The sequence below is a fragment of the Rhagoletis pomonella genome, unplaced genomic scaffold (genome assembly GCF_013731165.1).
Source record: "Rhagoletis pomonella isolate Grant_MI unplaced genomic scaffold, Rhpom_1.0 Rhpom_scaffold_00004, whole genome shotgun sequence".
Lineage (NCBI taxonomy): Eukaryota > Metazoa > Arthropoda > Insecta > Diptera > Tephritidae > Rhagoletis > Rhagoletis pomonella.
In genome coordinates this window covers 7,182,646-7,199,890 of record NW_023458558.1, presented here as the reverse complement: position 1 = coordinate 7,199,890, position 17,245 = coordinate 7,182,646, and the positions used below count along the sequence as shown (strand labels likewise).

At 41.9% G+C, this 17,245-nt stretch overlaps 1 protein-coding gene across 1 annotated transcript in view; it reads right to left on the bottom strand.

The window, feature by feature from the left end:
• LOC118736890 (ADP-ribosylation factor-like protein 3) overlaps positions 1-10,685 on the bottom strand; it is a 61,452-nt gene extending 50,767 nt beyond the window's left edge. Inside the window, exon 1 of the mRNA XM_036467015.1 lies at positions 9,857-10,685. Within this exon, the coding sequence (XP_036322908.1) occupies positions 9,857-9,946 (90 nt within the window). The 5' untranslated portion in view covers positions 9,947-10,685. The remainder of the gene's footprint in view (positions 1-9,856) is intronic.
• Between the last annotated feature and the right edge of the window lie 6,560 nt (positions 10,686-17,245).

Sequence of the window (17,245 nt, the reverse complement as noted above, 5' to 3'; positions counted from 1 at the left end):
TGGCGGCCAACGCACATTCGTTGCATTTGTGACCAAGTGAATACATATACATATATATATATATATATATATGTATGTATGTACATGTGTATGTGAGTATTGCTGCTGTTTTACCAATTCTGCGCTGTTGCATTCGTGATGTAATGTGGAGTGAATGAGTAAATGACAAAAAATCGTCACTCAACGGCCATTGCAACAACAAAGGCGGCAGTTGTAGTTAGCTGCCAAGAGAAGCTGCTAAAAACTAACCAAAGTAACAACTTACAAATGCGCTTACATGCAATTGCAGCAACAGTAGCAATAACAACAACAGTAATGGCCAAAGTAGGCGCAACAAAAAAAAAAAGCGGGTAGACTTGGTCTTTTACGCGTCGCGCAGAGGCCAAAGTCATGTCTCAAAGTCAAAGCCAAGTTCCATATTCATCACTTGTTGCATGTACAACAACAAGAGGGCCAACAAAAAAAAAACAACAATAACAATTTCAGCAGACACCGTGAATTGTCTATTGCTGGCTATGTTGTTTTTGCTATTACTGTTGATGTTGCTTACTGCATTCTATGTTTCAGGCCCCTCGAGCATCATGCGATTACTTGTTGTAATTGCTTCTACTACTGCCAGCGTTGTCAGGTCTTCGAAATTGAAAAATGTCCCACTTACTCATTTAGACTTGTCCTGCACTTGAAATTCGTGACGCATGAATTTTGATAACTTGGATCCAATTAAATTACTAATGAATTCAACATATAGTAACATCTCTAAAATTTACAACTTCTTAAAAGACTTTGATCTTCTTGATCTTTATTAGAGAGTGCATTATAGTCAAGCAAAATTCTTTAGTTGTACCACCATAACGCCGCAAATTTTTGATGGATTTTTTCACATAAACACCATGACGCATATCCAGTGATATTGTTTATTTTCTGTCTGTCCATTTGGAACAAAGTCATGATCCGCGAGTGTCAATTAAAGCAATCTGCACTATCACAATTTTCGGGATAATTTGGCACGGTTGATTGCTGCTTAGCTTTTGCTCTCTATTACAATCCTACTGGAAAACTTGCATTCCCAGTATAGTTACGGTGACCGTCCGCCCTTTATTTTAAAGACCAGCCCTGTATTTTACCCTTACCTTTTGTCATTCATTTCTTAAACTGTCCTTTAAATCAGATATGGGTGTCAAATACTCACGCCATTATAATTTCTAAATCGGGAAATACTAACAGCACCCCGGAGAGATGCCGAAATCTGATCTGAGCATAAATATGGTGAATGCGAGAAATAATTTTTAAAGCTGGGTTCATAGCATTTCATAAAATATCGCCATAGTGGAAGTAGATCTGAGTCGAGAGTAAAGCTGATCAATGCGAGAATACCAGTTTTTAACTATTTTTCAGCTCTGACTCGCTCTGAAGCGACGCTTCTCCCAAGAAGTGATTATTAGTTATTTCCAACAAAATTATAGATATTGATGTTTCGATTAGTGAATTTTTTTCTGCCCTGCTCTTTGGGTAAAAAATCACCAAAATCCCAAAATCATTTCGTTCTACATTTATAGGCTGAATTCCAAGCTGTTTCTTCTTTAAAACATATTCTTACGCAGAACTTGATGCAAAACATTCTTAATTTGACAAATACATTTCCTTAAATTACACGTGAGCGCCGATCGGAATCAGCTTTACGACCGGCTCGGCTTTGAGCGTCCACTCTGCGGTGCTCTAAGGCTGCTGATTCGAATTTGAACGGAGGTGAAGGTAGACAAGACAAAGTAACTCATGTAATCAAGGAAGCAATCAACGCTTCGGAACTTACGTCATTGTCTACACAAATAAGTTCGAATATGTAGATTACTTCGTTTATTTGGGAATTTACATTAACACTGACAACAACTTAGGCCTTAACGATTATCTGTTTTCTAGAGTGTTTTTTAGAAAGATTCTACGGAAGTTTTATGGTCATTTAGGATCTGTCAAATGCATATACCTTAGGAAATGGAACGATGAGTTAGTGCATTGAGTGCAAACACAGCTGGTGGTAAGAGAAGAGGACGAATACGTACTCTGCGATAGAAAGACAAGTTGAAGAAGGATCTGACTTCACTTACTAGAAACAGGGAACTATTTGATAAACACATGATTTGTAAACCGAATTACGCAAGAACCGGAAGGACTCACTTACGTCAAATAGTATCCAAGAAACGTCCTAACGTAAACATGCAATAAAAAGCGGCAATCTGGCCAGTCTGGCTACTGCTGTTGTAGTTGTTGTTATTGTAGCTGCTGCAGCATGCTGCTTGTCCGATTAACAAAAACAAGCAAAGCGTAGAAAAAACGCTTTTGAATCCAGTTAAGAAGCCAAAACTGGATTTCCTAGAAAACGATTTATTGTCGCCGTCGTAGCTGTCGTCGCCATAGTCGCCACAGTGACTGCAACTGTTGTTGCTGCTATTGCCCATTATAAACAACACACTTTTTTTGTTGCCGTTTAGGCTAATATTGTTGTTGCTCAGTTGCCATACTCTATTGACGATTTCGTATTCCGCATTTTAATTCGTCGAATTTTAATGAAATACACGCTGTCGCATGCGGATACAGTTTGGAGCGCGCTTGTCATGCCAATGCGCTTGCTGCTCGGTGGTGGGCCGCGCGGGCGTTCGCCTGCTTGTAAAATTAAATATTCTACACATACGAATGGCTCTTAGCCGCTTCCCCTCGGCTCGTAGATTACTATGTTACAATATTTTTTACCCAAGTATGTACATATGTAAATTACTGGCTTTTGACCGTTCCCCTCGAGTTGTTTTGGTCCCAAGAGTATGCTCTCCTTTTGTCTCATTAAATTCTTGTTGTTGTTACTTTTATTTCTTTGTTACTTGTCCACTGTGCTTGTCATACATTTATGCACACTACATATGTATGTATGTATACATAAAATCCTAACTCTCTCTTACTTTCGTTGCACTCGCTCGCACTACCACAGCCAGGCGCCTCTAATTGCGCCAATTTATTTTCATATAGCCAAATGCGATAATTAACTTAAAAAAAATATATATATATTTGTTTTTGTTATTTTATGCCCTTACAACAATTATATTCAACTATTTTTATTGAGCTTGAGGCCGGTTTTAATGAAAACTATTGTGGAAAAGCAACAATAATTTTTGAAAAAAATGGTGGAAGTAATAGCTATTCGGAAATCACCACAATTCGTCATCAGACTTCCTGCAGCGGGATTCGATCCAACGACCCCAGCTGACTCAGCCAGCTGCCATTTGTGAAGCTAACTACAATCAAGCGCAGCTATTCCAGTGCTATTTAAACTTGATCATGTGGTATTTGATTTTGTTGGTTTTTGTTAATATTTATATTTTTAAAATGTTAACTTATAGGTGTGCTCGTCCTTAAGTATCTAAATAGCCTGATAGCAATGCGACGATCAGATTCACTCATGGAACGGTCGTAACTGGCTGGCGAATGATGGACTGCCTCCCGATCGCTTGTGATTGCATTCTACCTTGAGCTTATTTGGGACCGAGGATGCAGCGGCATAGCAGGAAACTGAAACGTTGATAAATGAGGCTAGTTGAAACTGCTACTGTACTGATGTGCTAATAATTGGGTAAACGAACGCCTTCTGGGCAGTGGTCGAAAGTGGCCGGTAAAATGAACTTCCGCAGCTGACCGGTGCGGGTCGTTTTGGTAGCATCTCAGACACTTATTGCCGCAGCTACTTTTAGAATGACGGAGTGTAATCACATTAGCATTTCAATCTCAGTTCCTCTGTTTACGCCAGACTACGTCTTTCCTCATTTATACCAGCTTAACTACCGATGAGATCTCTGGAGTCGGCATCAGCTAATTGCGAGACTTATTTAGAGCACTCAGCGTATTTCATAACATCATCATATATGTAGTTTATCTTCAGTTACCATTGCAGGAAAATGTCTAATAAGAGGTAACACAATGAACAAATAAGAAATGTCTAAGTGAGTTCCTCGCGGTGCTGTCATCTGATTTAACATAGCGCAATACTTTCGCCAGTGCTGTTCTCTCATTTCTTTTCTTTCATTCCTAAGCTCCTACAATTCGTCTTATACCTGTTTACTGATTACCTTGTCTACTATCTCGTTTCCTTCTATGCTCTTGTGACCTCGTATATAAGCGAGCTAAGCTTTGCTAATTACGTTGGTGTTTTTCATATACGAGCCACATAGCGGCGCATTCCTTCGCCCCCGGGGTGGGTAATGGCAGAACGCTTTATTTGAACACGGCGAATGATTGGTTTGCGTTGCTGGCATGACCTTTTGCCCTTTTTTCACGGTAATTACGAACCTGTCACCAACTTCAGCAGAGGGCACAGCAATGGCATACAGGTTCTGGCACCGGCATCGTTCTGGGACCCTAGACGTCTGCTCAAGTTTCAAGATTGTTTTGTTACACGACTATGTACTGAACTTTTCATCTCCGTGAAACAGGGCTAGTGAAAGTGGAAGCCTTATTTCTCTATGTTTCTGGATGATATGACCATTTACCCTGCCAAAACTGTCGCTGGCGAAATTAATAAGAGTTCGTTGTGCCATTTGATCTATAGTTAAGTGTATATGACCCTGCAATGGAATTACCTCCAGTGCAAACGCAGAGACTTGCGCATTGTTGTTGTAAGGCAAACACTTGTCTGATATTTAAACTTTATGAGTGACTAAGTTAGTGCTAGTTTTCCATTGCTGTACACTCTCAAATGCAACTCCACCTAAGATTACCCTTGTCATGCCTGGAAGTTGCCTTATTTTGATGAAAGGATGAGTCTGATGTCAGATGTACATACAAGTGAACCTTTCTGTAAAATAATTTCGAATCACTTTAAGGGAGCGTTTACAATATCAGCTTGGGATTGGGTTTTTGAAATCTGCTTCTATTTGAAATTGCAGCCCGCGGTTGAGTTTTTGGCTCTTGATAACGTAAATACTTACAATGTTTTTAATGCTCTAAAGAAACCAAAACAACATTCCAAGCTGGTATGCAAACGGCAGAGGACTCATAAAAGACCATTTCCGACTCCCTGCTGATACTCCGTAATAATTCACTATTACCGTAATATTAACAGCTCCAATGCCACCAAGTACGCCGATTATTATTCCTGACGTCGCTATTACTGCACCAGGATGGAACCCTTTAACGAAGAGATGTCAGCGCTTCACCTGATTTGCATACTGGTAGTACTTACATAAATACATATAAAATATACATGGAGAAGTATATACATACTTACTTCAGTGTAGGGCTTGTTGCGAAAACGGCTCGATCCTATTGTGAATGTGTTGATTTGTGTCATTGAGATCATAAAAAATCAGACAATTGAATGTAACAACTTAATAGGTGTTGGCATAAATTGCCACGACTACAAATGGATTTATAACCATTGTTAACAGATTGTAAAATGGCACTGAATGCCAGGCCGCTGAACATACATATGTATGTATGTATGGGTGTGTGTTTGGAAGTGAGTGTGAGTCAGTGTGCCACGCGACCAACAAGAAAGACCATGCCACAAAACTGCCATGTCGCCACCAAAGCGCTAAGACACCCAGGCACAGAGACAGCAGACACAGCCTAGCTCCCGACCAATAATAATAACAACAACGTTTGGCGGCAGTGCATGGGGCAGCCTCACGATGTTTGGCGGAGATGAGCTGCTAAGGAAATAAAAATGAACAAAGCGTGCTGCAATAATGGACAGACAGACAAACATTTGTGGCAATAGACAGTCGTGGCAACAAAGTTACAAAAGTGGCTTTTGGTAGCAACAAAGACCAGCCAGGAGTTGCTGCTTGATGCGTCGCCACGGTACGCCAGGAAAGGGGCGGATCCGCTGCAGTACAAGCAGTGGGAATCGTGGTGGCGGTGGCGGTGGTGGTTGAAGTGTGTTATTGGTGTGTAAGGTCGTGGAGGTGATATCTACGCTGATTGAGATATGTAAACATTATTTAAACAGTAGCAGCAAAAGCAAAAACAAGCAACTGTGTGCAACATGGCCAACTTGAGTTGTAAGTACGTTAGCAATAACACCAGCAACAATTGCTGCAAAGGCAGGTACAGACCGACTGGAACGATCGAGTGGCTATGGAAATTGAATGCGCGCTTTGAGACTGCGCATGCGCGCCAACGCGTGGCGAATAACGACGCACGCCACAAACGACAGAGTTGTTGTTTGCCGCAGGCGCTTACTAGCAATCTTCGTCTCTTACCGATCGCCAGCCACAGCAACAGACTGCAACAGGCTAATAACATTGGGCGGCTTTGCAATTTTTGCTCCTAGGAAGAGCAACGTATGCCTACGTTGTTATGTTTGAGGATGGCCGCGCAGACGCACCTAGCTGCTACCTCATTGCATGTAGCTATTTCCGATTTGCATGAGTTGATTGGTTAACTGCGTCGCCTAAAGGTGTTGCACGCTGATCTCGATGCCAATTGTGGCAGCCGAGGGTGGACAGCTATGTACATACATACATGCAAAGCAGGTGCTTACCAATTTAAGCTGAGTTTGTATTTGTGAACAGCTGTGTCTTCTAATGGAAATGAACAAGTCTGAAGTTGAAAACATTTGGAACTATATCTACTCGAAATTAAAATTTTTTTTTTGGTGAGGCGAGGAATTTAGGAAATGTATTATTGAGTGGAATAGAATATGTATATATGGGTTTTTTTAGAGCTGGAAGGACGTGATGGCCCAGTCTACCCATTTTACATCAACGAAATCCATAGATTCCAATGCGCGTGCAGAGGGTATGAGAGCGTTGCAAGGCTCCACAGTACACCCTGGTAAATGTGAACTTCAATCACATTGAGGAAGAACCTCAAACGCGTTTCGCCCTGACCGCTGATCGCACTGCAAATTTGAAACTGAACTGAAAACTGAAATAATAAGTGAAGGAAATTTTTATAAAGAGTAGCAGAAAATTTAAAAGCAAGTAGCCTGAAATTTCTTAAATAGTTATTGAATTCAATAGTTGACGAAGTTGCTAATTGGGGTTATCTAAACACATACATACATTTAAATACTTGTATGTCTGAATGCAAAATAACACTTATCAAAATTTTTTCCGGTTAGTAAGCGCCTTGTTGAAAATTTGCAAACTGTAGCCAACAGGATCAAATCTAAAATATATGTATGTATGTATATGCATACACACATATGTACCGGTTTATAATTCCCGAATCGTAAGACGTTGCAACATAATAAATTCATTTTCGTTATCACCACATTTTGTTGCATGCAATGTGTTCTGCCACTAAAATGCGATTTGGTTAAATGACAAAAACCTGTTGCATGCCGTCGCTCATTTCGACATCGCATTCGCCCAGACCGTGCCATGGTTAAGGATGCCTCCGCTGGCCAGACAAGTGAAACATTTCGAAATGTCCAATTATGCTAAACTTCCTAATTTTATTGTGCTCCGCCTAATGCGCAGCAGCCTACTGCAACTGCCCGTCTGGCCGGTAACTGGAAACACCTGCTGTCACCTCTTAAAGTGTTCTTTAGTCAGGCGATGTCGGGTGAGTTTGGCTGCTGTGCTTGTTTTTTTTTTTGGTTGCCTGGCGAAATTCGGAACTTGTTGCCAGATTAGGCCAGCCATGCAGTCAGACAGCACGAAACAATTGTCAGACCGTTGATTGCTTAGGCTGGCGTGTGGATAGGTGAACGATGTTCCAGTGGCAACATGTGATTTCGTAATCAGCTTAGGTAGTTTGTCATGGCTGGGATTTAGTTAATCACCAGCATGTGGCAACACTTGTTCACGACATTCACGACATTCACCACAACGAGCAATGAACTGTTGTGCGCACAATTGGCGGAAAACCATATAGTTTAGTGGTTGGGGCTCTGGGGTTGTTGCATGATGCTGGCAGTGAACGACAAATATTGTTTGTTTTTGTGGGACTGCTGTTAGCTGAGTTTTCATATGCGACTGGATGCGTTTGGGCTTTGCAACTGAATCTAGGAAGACTCTTTAATTTACATTTGCAAACCTTAGTCAACTGCTTGGCAGCCACTTTTTATGAATTACTAACAATTGTGATAAAAATGTTTACTAAGTTAGTAATACTTGTTACTCAATATCTCGGAAAATGAAGGAGGTATCCAAAAATGGATGGACGCCATTTTAAAGATCTTGCTTAGTTTAGTGTGACTGCGTTATTAACTCCATGTTTACTAAATTACCGAAAAAGTATTAGCCAATATCTCGGATACTAAAGGAGATATGCAAAAGTGATTTTTGCCCATAGTGTTACCAGATAAAAACGACCATTCATGATGAATAGGTGGGCACTATGTTAAGAACATAAGAAAGTTTCTTAGCGAATTTCTGGATTTTGTGGAATCCTCCATTTGTTGTTTGCCCGAGGTAAGGAGGGAAGAACGCCGCCCAAAGTAGTTCAGATGCAAATTTGCCAGCACTGGACAGTCGCACACTATGTGCTCCACCGTTTCTTGTTCTATTTCGCACTTCCCTACTGTTATCTCTACTCACCAAACCCATTTTACGGACGTGGTTAGCTAACCAATTCTGACCCGTTATGAGACCCATCAGAAGTCTCTTGATACTTTGCAACCACGCTTTTGTGGCCACCTTTTACCAGCCTATGGGAACATGCCTAAGTCACATTGCTTTTTAAGAACCTGCAGGGAGATAGGAATTTTTTTTAGTAGCACTCCTTCTTTTACCACCACTTTCGTTTCCCTCTATGCCCTTGTGCCCAGGTACCCTGTACAAGTGAATTCCCCTAGTCAACCCTAGCATTTTTAGTTCATTTCTGCACGCCAGGATACTTTTTGAGGTCAACGTATTTGACACTATGGATTTTATGGCTTATTCCCTCCAAATATTGCATGGGATTTTTCTGTGTTTCTGAGGTTTCCTCCATTCCTGAATTTTATACTTCCTGGTGAATAGGAGTAGGTTTGTTTATACTGAGGTCCATTTCCTCGGAGAGTTTATAATTGGAGCTCATCTTGTTCAGGCATTTTCCGCATAGGATAATTGCGATTTCGTCCACATAAGCAGTTAGTTTTGTCGCTCTGCCTTCAAAAGCTTTAAGAAATTTGTTGACTGCTGATGATAGGAGGGGAGAAAGGAGGTACACATATTAGGTTATATAGATATATATATATGTTCTGCATAGATTTGTGAGTAAATTAGCTTTCCACTTCTTTTTCTTTGAAACATTTGCTGAGTAAAAGTGGACCGATTTCCTGCGGATTTCAGAACAAGTTTTCTTAAGTAGCTTCTAAAATTTATCTGGTCTTTAAATACAAAGTTTGATCTCTAAAACTGTATTGAAGGGGCAGATAAATTTAAAAAAGGCGCTTGAGAAAACGGCACTTTAGTCCCAGTTAGTCAGATACTTTCACAGGTATGTGACAGATAACTTCTACAGCCAAATATAATGGAAATAATTTGAGTTGTTATAGCAAGGTATCCTACTTTTCTTCGTCTTGGATACTTAAAAATGAACTACGCTCAACGGTGAATCCAGTTTAAGCGATGGTAAATCTGTAGCTAAATATATTTGGTTCTAAGAAATCAAAAATGATAAAAATCTATGATAAGTTTTAAATACCTAAGTAATTTGAAATACATAACTGATAGCAGTTTTCCTTATTTAAATAATAATTTCCCTGACTGAGTCATTCTTCGTTCTATTTACGTTAATGCGAGTACATATAAATATGCATTTTATTGTTGCAACTACGGCTGCATATGCCGATGTTATGAATGCCATCGTATCGCCTAAATGTCGGCAATTGCATGTCAGCCAATTAATCACTCTTCTCCCGCAAGCCGAAGCCGATACTCACAATTGCCGGTTGTCCTCCTCCATTGTTGCTCCAACTGCCGCCTGTTGAATGCATTTTGTCGCTGTTCGCATATTTCGGTCTCACTTTCATGCGAACGGAAACAAGTTTTCATGCTCTCTTCCCGAAATGTTGTAAGAGAACCACCCGAAAAATGCAGCACAGCTCTTTTGGCAAACAAAATTTTGAGTGCAAATGAAGATGGACGATAATTTGCCAAACACGGAGGAAGGAAGAAGAAGCATGTTGCTGCGACGCCTGCGTGCTGCTCACTTTGACGTTGTACTAGAGCGCAGCTGTGCAAAACCGCGCATCAATTGTTGCTTTTGTCTTGCATGCTTCGCGTGTTGCTGCTGCTGTTGTTGTTGTTGGCGTTGTCATTGAACTGAGTAGCTTCCACGAAGAGTGCATTTTTTGATCTCATAATTTTCCATGTTTTTTAGTTGTGGTTACCGCATTTTTCGCCGCTTTTTGCGTTATTTAATGCGTTCCCCAGCTCATCGGCCGCTTCCCCTTCTCCTCGAGCCTCTCGCCCAACAGCCAGCCAAATTGCAGTCGACATTTTTGTTTGCCCCTATACACTTTCGGCTTATTCGTCAATTTTACATGCACTTTGCTTTCATTAGCCGTCGTTGATTATCGTTGTGGTTGTGGCTGTGAGGTTCTGTGTGTCGCTGTTGCCCAGTCGTTGACGTTGCATTGTTGCAGTCCGTTGTTCGTTCTGTTTCCTTTGCTTGATGTTGTTTGTGGCGCTCATTTGCTGTGTAATTTGCGCGTCCTGTCCTCACCGACCTACCTCGGCATGTACGGTCACCCGACTGCCAAGCGCAGTGAGCGTCCAGGGCGCGCGCAACCACAGAATTGCTGGTGGGCTTGACAGAACGCAAACGAAAATACGACGAAGAACCTTGAGGACGGTCAGTGACCAAGTAAATGAATTTTGTACGAAAAATTTTCGTTGGCTCATTTCGATTGTTTCGTTGTCGCTTGTTGCTTCGTTCATTTGCTTAGGTTGGTTTTCTTTTTTGCATTAATTTTTTCGGTTTCGGTTTTGGTTCCACTTTTATTTCGGTTTGTTTGCCTTTTTTGGATTTGGGTTTTTGCTTTAATTTATTTAGTAAATTTTTCGTGTTTTTTAATATGTGACAATGGCAATCAAAACTAGCTATATACTCCTACATAACTAGTAGATATATGTAGTTTATAGCAAATGCTTGTAACAGTCGAGTTCTATTAATGCTATGACTATAATTTTAAGAACTACTTGCCAAAAGAGATCGAACAACATTCTCAATTTATATCTACCTGACCAGTCAGGAAGGTATGCACAAATAATATAGGGTATCCGCTCCATAAAATTGCAAGGTTATCACACGAAAGCCTCTACTCTGTAGATCCCCTTATCAGGCGAGAGCTAGAAATCAGTATATGAGCTTAATCAGAGCGGTTTCGACCACAGAGAAGTACTTATGTATAGGGCAAGGCTTCCCTTACGAACTTCACGATCGTATGAAACTTTCGCTTTGATCCGGTAGCATTATCGGCCTGTTGTAGCTTATTTCAAGAATCCTCACTGTCTTGTTTGTCGGTTGCTCATACCGAGTACATACAGGTCCTTTTGTACTTGGTCCCTCAATTTTTTTTTCGTGGACGTCCTTGCTTTCCTCGTGCACCCATAGGTTCTGAGTCGAATGATCTTTTCACTGCAGCGCCGTTGTTCTTGCGTACAATCGCTTTATTTTTATGCGCTTAACTATATCCACGTCGCTCATACAGTTCGCCATTCAGTCTTCTCCGATACCCGTCGTCCATGCAAACAGGGAAAGTTATCTTGCGTATAATAGTTCTCTTGAAAGCGCTCAAATCATAATCTTCTTTATTCGTCGCCGTCTGCCGCATAAAGAAGAACGGCATGACGAGAGACTTGTAGTGCGGCATTTTTGTTCGTCGAGAGAGGGCTCTGGTTTTTAATTTACTACCGAGCCCAAAGTAGCACCTGTTGATCTCCATGCTGACATTGTTGGTGGTGTTTACGCTGTGATTCAGATTGACAGTTCTTATTACGCTTTCCGGCATCAGATGGAAAAAGTTGCCTTGTCTAGTATCTCGTTCGGTCTCAAACGGGCCGAGAGGATCTTCCCAATTTGGACGGAGATAAAGGTTGTGCTCAACATCACTCCTAATTTAGACAAGGCGTCGTACAGATAGTTTCTCTTCGTGCTATCAATTGCAGCTTTAAAGTGCACAAAAATATAATCTCTTCTCCAGGATTTTACGTACTGCGAAAATCTGGTCAGTGGTGGACTAACCAGGACTGAAACCACAAAGTTTGCGAAATCTGCATTAGATTGTCTTCGCTAAGCGCGAAGTCGTTTAAAAATCTGGCGCTGCGATGAGCTAGTGTTAGATAGGTGACAAAAAGGTGTTACACTGATTCCTCCTCTTCACCGCGGAATCTGCAAGTCTGTACTACAAAGGACAATCATAAGCAAATAATTTTTTTTTACAAGCCATAGTGGCCTGTTAGCGCTCTGTAAAGATTCCTTTTGATATCATTCTCGTTGAATCCAAGAGATGGGCTGGGTTCAACGAATGGAGTGTCTGTAGGTAGCCATTTAGAGCTTTGCAAACAGATTGACTATGCGAAAAAAAAACTGATCTTAGTTTTGGCTTATTGCCTGTTTAATAATACTTGGGTGGTCTCAAGTATGGAAACTAGTCCGCCAGGCATATTGTTGCATCTTTACTTAAAGGAAAATATATGCGCCTACACCGCAAGAGGGTTTGGAACCATTGGCATAGCGATTTTGTGAATCACCGTGCAGCCATTTTGGATTGCTGCTGCAACCTTCACGAAAGGAGATGCTGAAGATGGGATCAGTTTGGTTCGAGACAAGGATTTTAGCCAAAATGGCTTCTTTGGCTTTTAAGTTTTTAAGATATTCGACGAGGTTGCCAAGGTTGGTTAAGATATTCGACAAGTTACCTGCACTGGGTGGTAGGCCTAACATCTGCAGCAACGTTTTTTTCGTCTGATTTTTTTAATGCGAAACTCCTCTTAGCCAATGCCAACTGGATGCGCTTCAAGCATTCCTTTTGGATCATCTACAGATAAGGTTCTTACAGTCAATTTGAATACGCTGTACCTTCAGGTAACGAGTGTGGCATTGTGGAAGTAGGTCAGCACTGTTTTGCTGTTTATTTAAAATATTGAGTTGTATATTGCTTAATTACTAGGACGACAATTACATTTATTCAGCTGCTTTCTAAATTAAATGTGCGCACATCCGGTTGATATTTTCCCAGAGAATCTGCGAGGTGTTAAGATAAATTACAGATTTTATTTATTTTTTTTTTTAAATATTTTCACTCAGGTCCATTTTAAATTTGTATGGCAAAAGTGCTGGGAATGCAATTAATGTTGATGAAAAAGAAACAAAATTCATCTGAAAAAGCCTCAAATGGGTTCCAACAAAAAAAAAAACTCCTAGGGAGAAGACTCACAACAGCGAAATACGGGGGCTACGTTTTTGTTGCTGTGCATCGCTTTTTTCCTTCTACCGATCGCAAAAATGTGAGCGCACAATTTACAAATCCATTATGAAATTTCAAGTTTTTCGATGATACAACGCCGCTGGCCTCCCTGGCTGTTGCTGGCGTTGTAATTCTGCAGCAGCAACGATATCGCCGATCCTAAATTGCAATCGATCAAAACACTTGCAGCGGCATATAACCATTCATACATACATACATACTCTTTTATAAGTATAGCATGGCTACCACAAGCTGCAAATATGACAGCATACTACCCATTCCCCAACGCCAACAATATGGTTGTTGCTGTGAGCAAATTACAATATCACTATAATATTACGGCGCTCAACCCCACTGCGATAGATTACGAAAATACGAAAAAAGAGCATATCCCACTTTAAACAGTCGGTGGGGTCGCCTGGGGGATGCAAACCCTTGGGGGGGGGGGGGGGGGGAGAGGCCGCAAATGGAGTGCCACATGAACAAAAAAGCTTAATTGCGCACTTCACTGCACTCGATGCCACTGCCACTGCCACAGCCGCAGCCGTAGCCGCAGCCGCGTCACGGTTCCCCCATAATTTCAGTTTTATTTCAACTTTACTTTGGTCGCAACGGCTGCCACTGCCACTGCCATTGCCACAGCGTTTGAATGCAGTGCATGTTGCTGTTATTATTCTGCACTTCTGTTTATTGCCAAAACGCACACTTACATAAAAATACACATCCACATACATACATACATATGTGTGTATGTATGTGTTCAAAAATTCTACGCGGAATCGGGCGCCTGCCAAACCGCGCGCCGCAACTTTCAAATTTGAATGCACTCAAAAATCAAGACGACAGCGCCGACGCCAACCGCGCGGCCAAATTGAGCGCACACACGCGGTTCAACGCCCGCTTGGCCTTGACAAATGAAAATTCAATATCAACAACAACTATAAACACTCGCGCGAAAACGAAAGGCGGCCAAAGATCGGCATCAGTGTGTGGATGGTTGCGGCGTTTACGACGAAATTGGGGGCACGGCTAGCGGACGCAAGTTGCTCGCCGCACACAAGATCACACTCGCACACATGGGCATACGGGCACACGGGCACACGATTACAAAATTACAGCCCAAAACGAATATCGAAAAAAATTATGGCAGTGGAGTAGATTTATAGGCCTACCCCATTCGAGCGTGCATTGGCCGTGGCCGTGTTTGTTGTTACCGTTGTTGTTGTTGTTTCACAGTTGATACCGAATGGCATGAACCGGATGCCTGCTGCTACAGAGGCAGACCATGCCAGCAGGCCAGCAACAGCGTATGGGCTCCCAAACCGGCCGAAACTGAAAATTCGGAGCTAAAAATACACAAAAACGCAACAGCAAACGAAATCCATGCGAAACCGGCTAGGTGCGACTGATGAAAGAAACGAAAATTGCATGAGGGAGCACATGCTGGAGCTTTGTTAGGCGAAAAGCAAGAGGGGACACACACAACACAGAGCAGGAATGCGCACAGGCGGCTGGCATGCACTCATAATAAAATACGATCGGTTATGCGCTGCCAAATGCAAGACTCCAAATTGAAATTAACTGAAATGGCAGAAGAAGAAGGGCCTGACTTTCAGTACATGAGCAAGCCGAAAGAGCCAACAACCGAAAATTGGTGCGCGTCACAGAATGCTGAGGCGTAGGCAATCGAGTTTCAGCTAAGAAAAGGGAAATCAGTGTCAAATATAAAGTTCATAAATCTGCAAAACGAAACGAAGGAGAGAATATTTTTTGGTTGTAGGCAATACAAATGAGGAAAAATGGTTTGCTGAAGTCAGATAGCTGCTGAACGGGTAAAGAAGGTTTGTAGTGTGAGCCTCGTGCAGGTTGATAGCTTTCAAATAGATGTAGAAATTTAAGATCTTATCGTAGCCGGTAACAAGCAGAGATTCACTTTTGATGTGGGTTTGATCGACGGCTGTGGCAATGCTCAGTCATTTCAGGATCGAGCAGAGGGCCTCAACCAAGTAAAACACTGCGTATTGCAACTTATTACCGTTGAACACCCGGCTTTGTAGGCGTAGAGACAATTGGTTTTCAATTTTTGTATCCCGGAAATGCAGCGGTTTTAAGCGTAGTACGCGGATCTTAAGAACAGTGAAAACTCCATATAAAAAATGCTCAGGAAAGGCTATGCCCTGCCATCAGATGCTCTTTGGCATTTAAGCCTTGGGAAGTGTACTATCCACTTGGCTGATTAGAAAGCCGATTCGAAATTCCGCACAATAAACGACGACGCGCCCACCAGGTTTATGGGTAGCCGCAGCAACATGCCCGACATAACAATAGTTAGAATTAATCTGATAAATAGCATAATATGCGATCTATGCTGGCGTTAACATCGGACCACCTGCCTGATTTTACTTCCGCGGAACACCGAACCTATATCAGCTTGACCAAAACTGATTGGAAGGGCTTTGTGGCCAACTAAGATTCATGCAGCCTGGCGTAAATTACGGAAACCCGCCCAAATTTCCCAACTGAAGCGGCTGTTCCAGCAAAGGGGCGTGATAACCTTGACCAGATCGATCCCTGATATCCCCGCATCAGGAATTACGTTTTACGAGATTCGGCCACTAGTAAACCTACACAAGCGGAGGAAGTGGGAGGAGCACCTATAGACTTGCCATTTCATTGCTAGTGCCCGTCGGACCCGGAGCGATGCGCGAACTATTTAAGCCAACAGTTCATGCTGCATCCAACGATGAACAGAGCCAAACGTCGAGTGACCTGAAGGCTGCAAAGACTGCTAACTTCAAGGGCGCCCCTTGTTTTCTCCAGCGGTGAGGCCCAAGTGGCAATCGAGCAGGTGAAAGCTTCCAAAGCCATTGGTTCCGACGGAACATGCATGCTGGTGCTGAAAAAATTGGGTCCAGTGGGAGTAGACCTCCTTACCCCAGGGGCTCCTCAAGACTCTAGAAGAACCCCTCCTAATTTAACACTTGAGAAAATCGAAGGAGTCCTCAAACGGTTATCGTGCAAGCCGAGCTGAGCAGTTCGGTAATCGACCCATAAAGTCAACGTAACCCATGCCATAATTCAAGTTTTTTTTTCAATCTAAGGAGGCAGAGTCATTGCGAATTGGATTTACTTCACACAATGGTTAAATACCCTTTGGTAAGGGGAACTAGCTGGCCAAATATCAGTCTGGCGGTTACAAACTATATCTTTTTGGGCCGAAAGCAGAAATTTTTCGAAGTTCTTCGCGGGTGTCTGGAGAGCCACAATCATAAAACCAAGACGAAGTGGAAACCATTACGGCTTAATGCATACAACCGTGGGGTGTCCCAATGCTTAGACGTACCGAGAGGGCATCTCCCTTCGAGTAATTTGGAATGAGGAAATAGCCGAAACACGGTGATTTGAGAAGTCGTAGGACGGCATTTGAGATCTTTGAAAATGATGTTTGTCTGCTTTTTGTTTTTTGGATTATTGCGGTCGGAAAAACGGTCTATATTGTTGTGACTTATTTAAGCTTAATATTGAAAGAATGTAAATCATACTGTTCCTGGATCCATATTGAATCCGTGGGTGCTGTAATAAATTAAAATAAAAATGGGTAGTGGAACTTGCATTGTTTGAACTTATAAAAATGAAATGGGCAAGGATTTAGGTTTATAATTTTCTAATCGAAAAGGCGGCACTTTCAGGTCCTATTAGCCAAATAAAATAAAAATCATTCACTTTTTTGAATACTGATTGACACTCACAATTGACAGCGGTGCATGGCAATTAGTCAGATTGCGCGGAATGGGTTTTCGTCACTAGTCAGCCAGCAACTCCAGACAAACACAATGCGGACAAGCCACATTTTACTGG